At 36.9% G+C, this 12,565-nt stretch overlaps 1 protein-coding gene across 3 annotated transcripts in view; it reads left to right on the top strand.

Moving 5' to 3' along the window:
* BRF1 (BRF1 general transcription factor IIIB subunit) overlaps nucleotides 1-12,565 on the top strand; it is a 177,182-nt gene that overhangs the window by 66,804 nt on the left and 97,813 nt on the right. For 2 of the 3 annotated variants that reach the window (XM_072866243.1, XM_072866242.1), the window contains exon 4: nucleotides 4,365-4,396. In XM_072866243.1, coding sequence (XP_072722344.1) covers nucleotides 4,365-4,396 — 32 coding nt within the window. Of the gene's footprint in view, nucleotides 1-4,364; nucleotides 4,397-11,710; nucleotides 11,765-12,565 lie in introns of those variants that run through there. The other variant, XM_072866244.1, reaches the window with a different exon arrangement.

Here is a 12,565-nt window from a genome sequence, read left to right as displayed (position 1 = left end):
TTATTATCGTCTAATCATTTTAGTTCAGTGTCGTTGGGAAGAGAAATGTTTACCTTAAACAATTAGTGCTGTCAGTCAGTTTTAATTAATTGCTAATTAAAATGGTGAAAGTTTGTAAAGCAGCAGAGATATAATCGTGATAAGTCATAATCAGAAATCACTTGGTGTATGAAAATATAAAAAAGGAAGTTTGTGAATTGGGTGTTGAACTGAAAGGTGGAAAACTGGGTTCAGGGCCAGCGAAATGCTGTCACTAGTTTTTCACCCTGGTATCACTCCACTTCTCTGTCCACCCTCCCTTTCGTCTTATCTCCATGTGTTTGTTATTGTAAGTGCTTCTGGGAAGTTCCCATCTCTTATGTAGCTTACACAGAACCCTAACATTGAAATTGCAAATATTTAATTTAATTTAGAACCTGAGAAAAAATTGTTTTAATATTCAGAAATTTCTTTTACTTTTCAGTCAGATTTCCTATTAACCTTTGCTTTTTTGTTTGCAGCCAGCTGAATTGCTCTTGTTGAGTACAGAGAGTGACTATGTTTAAATATTTTATATATTTAATGGATCTGGTTGTAGTTATTGTTAGAAACAGAAAGCATTTTAGCTTCAACTGAAAAAAGGTAACGCTTCATTAGGGGACAGCACGGCTTTTATGGATGTCAAATTTCTGCTGAGTGGCTTGCAGTCACGATTCCTTGGCATTAGTCCTCTTTCTGTGGTATGGCTGATTTTGTAGTAAGCTTGTAAAAATAAGTAAAAAAAGTCCTGAGGGTAACTTACAAAAACTAACTAACTAAAAGAAATACTAGACTCTTTATGTTCTCCATGCTGCTTATATGTGCCTGTATCTCCCAGATATGACATGCTACGTAGTGGAAGAATTTTGACACAGTAGCATGAAATAATCTGTTTGAAGGCTTCCTGATTATTGTAGATTGTCAGACACTAAAATAAATATTTATTTTTAAATATTTTTTTTTAGGAGGGGGAGCGACTCTATTGTAAATTATAGTTGTTCTTTTAAAAGCATCTTCCACAATTTGTTTCTGCATCTCAACTTTGGCAAATGGCAATTTTGCCTCCTGCTAAATGTTAATATTGAAAACCAAGGGGATTTCGCTGCATATAAGTACTTTAGGATTGCTGGAATATGTAAAATGTAGGTCTGTCTGAAGGACAAATGCCTGCTTGTTTTGGTATTTTCGGTTTTAGGTTTCTGGTACTATTCATTTCATCATGAACTTTTGTTTCCTCTGGTGCTGAGAATGGGATCATTATTGCTGTGATTCATGGTGCTCTCACATTATCCACAGATTACTAGATTATAAAGGCAGAAGGGGAGCATTCTGGCCGCTCAGTCTGACCTCTTGCATCACGTTGGTCAAAGGATTCCCTTGAATTAAATCTTTTGAAGTAAAGGCTTTAGACTCATCTCATTTTGATTTAAAAGTTTCTAGTGATGGACAGTCAATTGCACACCTTGGTGAAATTAGCTTAAAGAATGAACAGCAAAGGAAAAGCAGTTGAAACCACTAATGCTTTTTTCTTTTTCTTTTCCTTTTTCTTTTTTTTTTAATTGGGTGCATTTATAACCTGAGTCCCCTTGTGTTTCTGTCCTGTTATTTTATATGTGTATATCTACAATATCAGTAGCTTTCTATCCCTTTGAGAACTTTTCCATGTGCTAGCAGTCTCCGTATGTAAAATTATCATTGTTTTCTTTCAGCTTCAAAGAAAACATTTATGTTATGATTGTATAATTTTTGAATACATATGAAGTATTATCTGCTGTTTTCAGCTGTTGTTGTATGTTCTCCTGAACTGTTCCAACTTTGAAAAGGAGTTTGAAAACAACTGCCTGTTTTTACAACTACTTCCTGCTGATAATTGTGCTCACAATATTCACAGTAAAGGCCAACCCATTGCTACTGCATGACTCAAATTTCCCCTTTGCTTTTGCTTCGCTGTGGCAGCTACACGTCTAATCAGGGAGAGAGATTGCTGGAGGCTACCTTAAATGCAATCCAGAAATGCCACGTTTTTACTGTGACCTTTGCTTACAATTTCAGTGGACACTTGAACTAACTTCTCTAAGGAGCAAAGCAACTGTATGTTAAAGCTTCTATAGGGTAGCTCTAAATTGCTTCAGAGTTGCCTGAACCCTGCAGGTGAATTTCCCATCTTCTTAGCGCTAATATTTTGTTGTTATAAACACATGCAATGTTCTCCATTTCTCCTTACTTGGACAAAAATGTGGATTTATTTTTTTTTTCTTACAGTAATAAAGCCTGAGCACTTGTAATGTGTTATTAAGTTTAGGTCTTCCACCAAGGTGGTTTTAACAGTCTGAGGAGGATGAAGAATACTTTGGTATACAGATTTCATGACTGTAACTGCAATGCCTAGGTTAGAAAAGTAGCTGGTTGGCACACCTAGGATCTGAACTAGCCTCTGGCCTGATGCTCTCCTTGTCTCCTCTGTCTCCAGTGACAGCAGCCACACTCTAGGACCATGCAGTTGCTCACTTTGGTGCCTCAGTAACCTATGAGCTGCTTTTCTTTTGATTTTTTGGGGGTGGGGGGTTGGTTTGTTTTTTCCCAAATTGTGATGAAATCCACCAGGTAGGAGTGATAATTTTAGTTTATCTCAGTGGTGAAGGTATCTCAGGGTGAGCATAGAGAAACCAGACACTTCAAGCCAGTAACAAGCTAGGAACGTTTTCAGACCTAGAATGTTTCTGAAGCATAAAACGGGTGTAGTGATTTCTTCCTAGATCTGTTTGAGCTGCCGACTGTTATGGTTCCTTGGCAATTTCATTGTTAAAGTCTTTCCATTTTCTCCTTTCTCACTATTTTGACCAAAAAGTTGTGTTGAATTCAGTATTGCTCTGTGTAAATTTCTAAGCTCTGTATTTTACAAATTGGTTTTGGTAGCAATTTCCTTACTGTGTTAAAATTTAAGATTACTTTAATGTCTTGCATAATATTATCTATAAGGGATTTTGGATTTTTTCAGAGACATACTGAGTTTTCAGCTAATTAAATACCCAGCTATGCTGTGCTTTTTTTAATGCTAAAATTAACTTTCACCAAATAATATTAACGTAACGTATTGAATTTTGTAACAAATTTGGAGTACTAAATTAATATAATTTTAGATGCAAACTAAGGATAGAAATGCTCAAGGATAAAAATTCTTAGCAAGACAAATGTTTATGTATAAACTGCTTACATTATCTGAATTACTCTCCTTCCACGGCTGATAATGTTTAGGAGAAACGTGTACTATATTACTCTGGCATACTTTAAGAAGAACATACGCTAGTACTTGCGTTACCACGATGTACCCAACTATACTGACGTCCCTGTATTTTTTTTAATACTGGATTTCTTAACACATTGCTACATTCACAAATGCACATACACCCCCGCGCACGTTTTCTTTGCACCTCCCCCCCCTTTACTTTGACACTCCTTTTAATGGTAAAACTGGAACCCTTTTACGATGTGTAAGCCACACCTGAGTAGCTGATAGGAGATCCAGCATGTGTTTGTTACTTTGATGGCAGCGAGAAGGCTACCTTTGCACTTTAAGCTTAATGGTGTTTTTTTTCTTTTTCGTTTATTGTTAAGACAATATATTTGTAAGTGTGCTTACTTTCAGTAAAATCTAATGGAAACTCGTAGTGGTTTTGGCTTGTTTTTAGCTATTATGAGTTCCAAGTGTGCCCATAATGAGTAGTAGACAGTGACCTGATATTTTTGCAGCAGCGTAGGATATGATGGAGGGAGTAAGAACTCAAAGGTAACAGCTGATTTTCTTGGTCAGAGAAGAGAGTAGCCAAAGTGGCTTTCTCTTCCCAGCTCTTTGACAGGTCCTCATAGAAGAGGACAAAAGAAAGTTATTGCAGTTTTCTTAGTTTGCTCTTCCATCGGTTTTTCTGGGATCCTGGGTTCCTAAGCTGGTTTAGGAGACTGATGCTTTACATTCTTAAATAAAGTGTAATAAGAGTATTCTGTCTTGCTGCTGCTATTGTTTTTTGCTATCATTGGGTCTTTCTTGGGCTGCAGTATATGGTGAGTATTGTAAGTCACACAAGGTGTTGGCTTGTTTTTTGAGACCATCACTCCCTGTAGACAACTCTTGCAGTAAATGCAGTGAGTGCTGGCAGGATTTTCTGGGGAGTTGAACGATTAGCTGGATGCTGGCTGTTAGCAGAAGTGGTGCATCCAAGTACCTAGTCTTTATTTGATTTCTTTGACAGTTAAACCTGGGTTTATGTCTTCCTTTTTTTGGGTTGCTAATGAAATTAAGAAACACTGTCACATTCAACAAGCATGTATATTCCTTGACTTCTTCACAGACATGTTACTTGACCTCAGTGACCTTCTTCAGGTATTGTATCTTTTTTTATTTGAGACTTTTGTTGAATTAATGTTTAAGATTAATTGCAAGCAAAGAGCTGTCAGCATGGGCTGTCTGGGATGTTTTAATTTCTGTCTAAAAATTCTGAATGGGAAAATCAGTGGGTTTGTAAATCTGAGTAATTTTTCAGTAAAATTAAATGTGAAACCAATTTTTTGCTTTTAATGCTGCAAATAACATATCAAGAGTTAGTATGATCCTTTCATCAGGATTCAGAGTCACTGCAATGGCACAGGGTCAGATGTTACACATTTTTAAAACAACAGTTGTTGAAGATAGAAATAACTTTTTTGATAGGTAATACTGTGTAAATGGATCAGTGCACTACAGAGACATGTTTTATAAAATATATTTTGAGAGAAATACGTACTTGCTTTGTACGTGGAAATAGAAAGCTCTACTGACATATGCTGTCTTACCCTCATTCTCCATGTTACAACTGTTTTACATACAATGTGAGTAGGTTAGTTGCATCTATTTTTGTCCTCCCAGCTGTCTTGGTAAATGGCATCCTCTGAAGACTATTTATTGCTTGAAGCAATCTGCTGGAATTGCAATAATCAAGTGAATCTTTAATTCTTAAAATTAGTAACTTTTTTCTAAACTCTTATTGAATTATTTTAATTACTTATAACCAAATACTGCGTGTGTAGAATGGGAGGTTTATTTCCTTCTGAAAACAGGTGATTTTTCATGGTGATTGTTATGAAACAGAATGATCATAGTAATATGAAGAATAGTCACACAATATGAAGAAGAAGAAGAGGTATTGTATCTGTAAAAGAAAAAAAAAAAGATGTATTGTCAGCAGGAACAGACAAGAAAGATTGAATGATTTATTTTTTCCCCTCTGTACGTTCTAGCCTGAAAAGGTGTCGAGATGGGGCATATGAGGACCAAAATGTTGAAGAGGGGTAACTGAAGAGATGGGAGAGACAGAAATAGATTAGTAGTAGGGAAATAATCAACCCTGGAAAGAAGAAAAATGCAAAATTTCAGTATCATGATCTGTATTTATGTATTTAACTGTGTGAAGACTTCTGATGTGCTCTACTTTATAACTTCTTTAAGGTGAATCTGAGGAAACAGGAATAATAAATGTTATTGTTAACTGTAGGTAGCCAGAAAGTCCTGTTTAAGAACGTATAAATGAGCTTTTCAGGTCCTAGCTTGATTTCTCCCCCACCTCGAGTTTGTTTAAAAACAAAACCAAAAACAAACAAAACACCAAAAACCCCCAAACCTAAAACAAAACAAAACTTGATTGGCAAAACATTTATGGCCCAGGCAGAAAAGATTCTGCTTTAGATCAGCCTTTGCCCACAGATTGTGTGCCTTAAAAAAGAAAAGCAATTAGTTCATTAGATTGTACTGTATTACCTTGAAGTGCCGCTTTTTTCCAAGGACAGCTCTCCTATCCTGCAGTTAGGATGTGAATGTCATTAAACAAAAAGAAAGGTTGTTAGCAGTAGTAGTAGTGGCAGTGGGGTTATCTTTCCAAAATATTTAACTTGTTCAGACTCATCTGTACAAAATATGTCATACTGGTCCAGGTAATTGTTTTTCTTGGTAAAATGAGAAAGGTGTCAATTTTATATCAGAAAAAAATCACATCTGAAAGTCTAAAAAATGAGCTACTGCTGACCTTCAACAACTCCTGCTTAGATGCTAATAGCAAATTTTGAGATTTGTCTTCAGAATTTTCTACTTGATGCGGCTCAGTTGCTGCGGGAGGTGAAGTGACCTGCAGGGCTGCCCATCATCTGACCGCAGGAATTTTTTAAAGAATGTTACCAAATGAAACATCCTTATGGAGTGTCTTCATGGAGGCTACTGACTGAATTACAGAACACCTTAAAAGAGGTTTCAGTGCATCTGAGGGGGGAAAAAAGGCATTAACAACCTTTTGTGTATTGCTTCATCTAAAAGCAAAACAAAAAGTAAGCTTTGTAACTCCAGCTACCTGCAAAAAAGATAAAGCCTGTGAAAAAGGCCATCCATTGCTTCCTTTTGCCATCTTGGAGCTGGAAAAGAGTATTAGCTGTGCCATTCTGCATGCCACTTATGGCACCCTCCACATCAGTGACGTTCAGCCAGCGCTGGGAGAGCCAACGCCCTCCGTAGCTCACAGCATAAGAAAGGTGGTAGCTAAAAGTAAGAGTAATAGGAAGAAGACTTGAATCTGCTGTTACCTGCAACTCAGTATTTGTTTAATGACCTATCATATTTGTGTTCTTTCTCTCTTGTTGTTCTATTTAGCTTTTTAAAAGAGAAAAAAAAAGAAAAGAAAAAAGGGAGGGGAGTCCATAAGCTCTTAGGCTCTGGTCTGTACTTCTTGTACAACCTCTCTTCCTGCCTCTATTGAGCTGCTTTGGGATTTGGTCCCCCATTCTCCATAAAAAAATTAAAAAGCTGTCCCCTGTAGTGTAACGTGCTTTTAGAATAGTATTATGTAACTAGAACTTAGCAATAGAGGAGACTAATTTTCACTGTTAATGGCAGTCTGTTTAAGAAGTCCTACCAGTTTTCCTCTTATGCTGATGACTGAGATGTGGGAGTTTGTCTTGTTCCACTGGAGAACTGCTACATTTTATAATAGTTTTTGGAGCTTCAAAATTGCTGTCATCTTGGAAAAAGCCAAAACGTCTGTCTGTCTGTTTTTTTTTTAATTGGAAAGGCAATTTCTTTGGTATTTTTTCTCCCATTTTATCTTCAGGTGAAATATGTCCTATGTCGTGGAAACCTCCTGCTGAAAGTGTTGTCAGATTCAGTATGCCACTGGTACATTTAGACTTTAAAGCATTATCTGAAATGAACTGAAAATGTCCAGACCACTGCTGCAAATCAGGCTCCTTCCTTGTGCAGAGCAGAGCCATGCTGCATGTTGATTGAGTTGGAAGGACGATCAGTCACCAGTCTCTGACAGGGAAAGCACTTGCTTATATTTTCAGATACTGCATTTTACTTGCAAATATAATCTTTGGAGAGGTCTGTAATCAGGCCTTTTGTTTGCTTTTTTGTTAGTCCAATCTAAGCGACAGGCCTTGCTTGTTTAGGAGAGTTGCAAAGCTTGTCTAGCCTTGGCCCAACTTTTGAACAGTTTAGGTTTGCTCATCTATTTCAGAGCACCTCATTCCTTCAACCTGGAGAACTAGTTGGCTAAAGTTTTGATCTCGGTGTGGTGAAATGCTGCCTTTCTCATCCTGGGAAATGGCAGTTTCTTCCTTAGCCTCTTGTAATCTCCGGTGTCATGGTCTTTGCAATGTGGTCATAAAAGACTTTGGGAAGAGGTGTTGGCAGTGCTTTGATCTCCAATTTCAGCCTAGTAGAATATAATTTTTAGTGTGCCTTGTGGTGTGTCCTGCTGGTAAATAAGGCTAATGCTTACTGAAAAGATGTTGGACAGAGGCAGGCTCTTTATAGGAGCGCGCAGCAGGAGGATTAGCAGCAATGGACATAATTAATTAAAATGAGATGTTTTGACTTGATATCAAGAAAAGGTTTTTCACCGTGAGGACAGTCAAGTGTTGGAACAAGTTGCTCAGAGCAGTTTCGAAGCCTCTGTCCATGGAGGTTTTCAAGATCCTGAGCAACCTGGTCTGTTCTTGTAGCTGACCCTGCTTTGAGCAGGAGGTTGGACTGGAGACCACCCGAGATCCATTCCAGCCTGAACTCTGCTACGATTCTAGATAAGGGAAGGGGGTGTACAAGAAGTGAAAATCAGTAACTGGTACCTGCTTGGTCCAGTCCTCTTGTGGTCTCTCTTCCACTTCAAAACACAACTCTCATCCCCAATTTCTTCTCTTTAGTTTGTCTAGTCAAGTATAACAGTACTTTCTTGTCCAGAAGGATTTTTATTGCGAGTTATTTTTGTATGCATGTTGTTTTTATTTATTTTTTTTGAAAGGCAGCATTGGCCTCCCTGATTCCTCTATGCTTGTTGCAAATTACTCTTTGACTTTCTTGCATAGATGGTATGATAATGGTTTATTGTACAGCTGTGGGGTTGGAGGAAGAATGCTAGGACTACCACATACGTGATTAGCAAAAGTAGACTCTCCCTTCAGAGTCCCCAGACTGAAGGCAATGCTTTAAAGCATAGCATGAGAGGAAGCTGCTTAGTTTTGATTTGCGTCTCTTTTTGAACTGCAGTCTGACAAGCTGGGTTTGGTACAAGTTTGTAGTTTTGTGTATTGTCTTTTGAGGTTAAATGTAATGTTCTGGTTGCAATATGCATCCAAAAAATAAGAAGTTTCAGTTTATTGTGTGGAGAAGGGTAAAATAGAGTATTTTTTAAAGACTGTACTCATTTGCTTCAGTTTTTAATACCCTTTGTTCATTTAAAGTTATTAACATGTTGACTGCATTTGCCTTTATTGCCCCTATGCAAATTGCTATGCTGATTGAGTTAATTTAAACAACCTGGTTGGGACCTTCAGGCATTACTATACTAGAAATGTTAATAATGAATCAAATAACCACAGGTGCCTCTTTCCCCAGTAACAGACACTCTCCTTAAAAACTCATTTGCTTTTCATGCTTGCTTAATTATTTAGGCAAGCAGCCATGGATGTTTCACAGTGTGAATTCTCATCAAGTTCCAACTGCCCGGTCTTTGTCCTTCTAAAAGACAGAAGACCTTAACCACCATCACCATTTGTAATATTTTTCCAGAATGCCACACCATGGTCTTGAAAAGCCTTTTTGGAACTTGCTTATAGTGAAAGAGTATTGATTTATAAATTTATGGAACTTATGGTCAAGGAAAGACTTTCATTCAATGATTTCAGCTTTATTTTTTTACTACTGTCCAGAAGCTAAAGTGACCTGGTAACTGTATGAATGGGAGACTCCCTGTTTCCCAGAGAGAGTTTAAAATTGTGGAAGGTGTTAGACTGATGAACAGCTGAATTCCCATGTTGCTGGAAGGGAGGTATTTGTTGTTATTTCTAAAAGTGGAAGTATATTGGTATTTGTGAACACATCAGGCGTGATGTGAAAGCAAGAGGAAATTATGAAAGGATAAGAGTCCCTATGGAAGTGTCCCTTTGAAATCAGCATCCGATGACTGACAGATGTGAAATGAAAAGACTGTGTCTCCAAAAAATACTGTGAAGGGCAAAGAATATAACAAGTAGAAGGATCTTTCTATAAAGATGTAACTGAATAATTGGAAGCCATTCCTTCCCCAAATGCCCCTTTTAACTAATAGAAAGTCTTCTGTAACAAGAGCAGAAGTTAACTATTGGTAAAGGACAACATCTTACAGAATCTTAAGTTCTCTGTAAAAACTGAGGGGTAAAAACATTGGGGTTTTTGTTTTGTTTTGTTTTCGGTGCCTTGGTAGGCATATACTTTTTGTCTGAAAGATGTCTTCCTGCTGAAGAATCTAATTTTTTTTTAAAAAACCAACTCAGTGGCAGGTCCATATGTTTCTATATTTATTCTGTTAAACGTGAACTGAATGTAAAATAATACGGTAAAAACTATCAGGGTATGCAGGTATTTTAAAATGTCCCCTCTGACAGAGGTTGGTACCAGTCTCTGTGTTAGGTATTGATGTTCAAACCTAGTGATTGCATCAAGTTTAGGAAATGTTAATATCTGATCAAAATACACAGAGAGAGAGCACAAGTCTTATGAAAGTCTATAAAACAGTTGTTACATTTTGACAATTTTGATGGGGGAGAGTTTGGGGAAATACTGGTTTTCATTATGATCCTTTTAAATTAAGAAGGGGGAAAAGAGGCTGAAGTCGACGTGGTAAGCTTTAAAGCTGCACCAATTCAAGTCTAAGCCAGAGACATCCTTTTAGAAGGGCATTTTTGTTTATTCACCATTCGAAGGACTCTCATAAAATTAGGTTTTATGAATGCAAATGTCATATGGTTCTAAATTTGGAGCATTAAGCTTTTGATGGATTGGAGTATATGAATTTTTATAAGAAGTTCTTAATGAAGAAAGAACTAGAAATTAAAGTAGGCCTCTAAATTAATTCTCTTAATTTTCTAAGCTTAATGGAGTGCAAAAAAACATACAAATGATGAGAGTAAAGGAAGACTCTATCTTTATGCCTATTATGTATCTATCGTATCTGTCACAGGATGTGTGTGTGCGCATGAGTAATAGTTGAAATTGGTGACAGTGGCATAAAATTTTAGTGAAAGGGCCTTCTTCCACTAAAACCAGAAGTTCTTCAATACCGTGTTTCAGCAGTTCAGTGCCATGACAGATTCATTCCTGCGTGAGCTTTATGCCATCTTTCATTTCCCAATTATGAGAAGTGCCCCAGAACTTGTGAATATCTGGTAACTTCTAAAGATGAGAAGCGTATTGTCTGAGAGGGCCTGAAGTCTCTTTTCCTACTGATTTGCCAGGAAAACCGGAAGCAATTAAATATTCCTGATTCTTTTTGTGCCTACCCTGGCATTAAAAACGTGTGAGCTTCATGAGGAAAACAGTATAGAGCATGTAATGCACTGTATATTATGCTTTCTTTCTAAATAGGGAGTAACCAGAAACTGCAAAGAAATGCACTTGTGATCAAAAGAAAGAAATTCCCTGATGTACTATTTCTATTTGAATTTATTATTTTGTGTAAATATACTGCCTACACCTTGAAGCTGGTCATAAAACACTGATGATGTGGGTGAAGTGGAAAAGCAGGTTAGATTTAAGTACATTACTTCTCAAATAGACCATGGAGCCAAAGACTTTCAGTTAGGCCAAGGAGAGGAAGATAAAAAACAGTCATCGAGCAATTTTATTATGCATTTGTCTTTGCTTTAGATGGCATTCAGCGCCCACTTAGATTGTTAGAACTTCACTAAAAAACCGTGCTTCTTTATGCTTCTTCATATTTATCTGTTCTTTGATGACTGCATTTATGGTAAGTTTGCTTGGGAGGAGTTTCTTAGAGAGTGACATGGTTCGATGGGGACGAGCATCACGTATTTGGATGTCATGACAAAAAAAGCCAGAGGGAGAAATACTTGTCTGAATTTGAGGGGTTTTTTTTTCCTAGACTAAAATGAAAAGAACTAGATGAGTTTGTGAAGCCTCTGATGGAAACAGCGTATGTACTTGGTGCCACTGAAGTAACTTTATTGATTAGTGCAGTGAAATCATCCTTGCAGAACAACATCTAAGTGATGAGGTTTAAGATTTACAGTAACTTGGTCGGCCAACTTAGAAGGCTGAAACTACAGCCAAACCCCCACTCTTTATGTTAATATTTCTTATTAACATACAGGTCAAACATACAGACAAAAGGTCAAAACAAGCCATTCCAAACTGACAGTGAATCTAGAGCATCTAAAGCCAACTGAAACACTGCAGGTATTTTGCTGTCGTAATGTCTGTTCTATCTCTGTGGCTGATGGAAATCACATGCTCTCCAACTCCTATATGAACTGCCAGATTCAGTAGGTGCTTATATTTCTGTATAAAATTTGATGACTTATTTGCTAAGAAATATACTTCTTATTCAGAAGGTATATTTTGTTCACTTACTTCCCATAGAATAGTATTTCTATGTTGTCTGGTATTTCAGGAAAAAAGGGATGGTAAATTTTAAGACTATACTTTTGTATCTTCTAGACCAGTCCAACCATTGGTCAGACAAAGCATGGAAGATATTCAGTACTTTCCACTAAATATGGAATGAATTAACGTCATATTATGTACACTTGATTGGGCAGTCACTTTCAGGATACATGATCATTCTGAGGATTTCTTTGAAGTTCTCATTTTAAAAATTTTTTAAATTTGAGAAAAATGCATGTTAAGAACATTTTCCCATATAGAAAAATTTTGAAGTGCTAGGTGAAAATGTGTCAGGTTTTTTTGTTTGTTTGTTTAAATATATATATTTATTTTGCTAGCTTGGTAGAAGCATCTACATACTTGGGAGGAAAGCTTGCTTTTAAACTAATGTTGGTACAGCTCTTTTGTGAACTAAAAGAGAAAATACTTAGTAACAGGATTTTTTATTTCCATGGGCTTGTACCATAATCAACAACTCGGTTGTGTAATTGATTGCATAGTAAACACCTTCACTATCCTGGCATAGGAAAGAGGGGCAGTTCTGTTACATAAAAGCAATAGAGTATATACTGTCCTGAAAATTAAAAAAAAAAT

This window comes from Ciconia boyciana, chromosome 6 (genome assembly GCF_034638445.1).
Source record: "Ciconia boyciana chromosome 6, ASM3463844v1, whole genome shotgun sequence".
NCBI lineage: Eukaryota > Metazoa > Chordata > Aves > Ciconiiformes > Ciconiidae > Ciconia > Ciconia boyciana.
The sequence above is the reverse complement of the archived record's forward strand: the minus strand, read 5'-3'. Positions and strand labels throughout refer to the sequence as shown.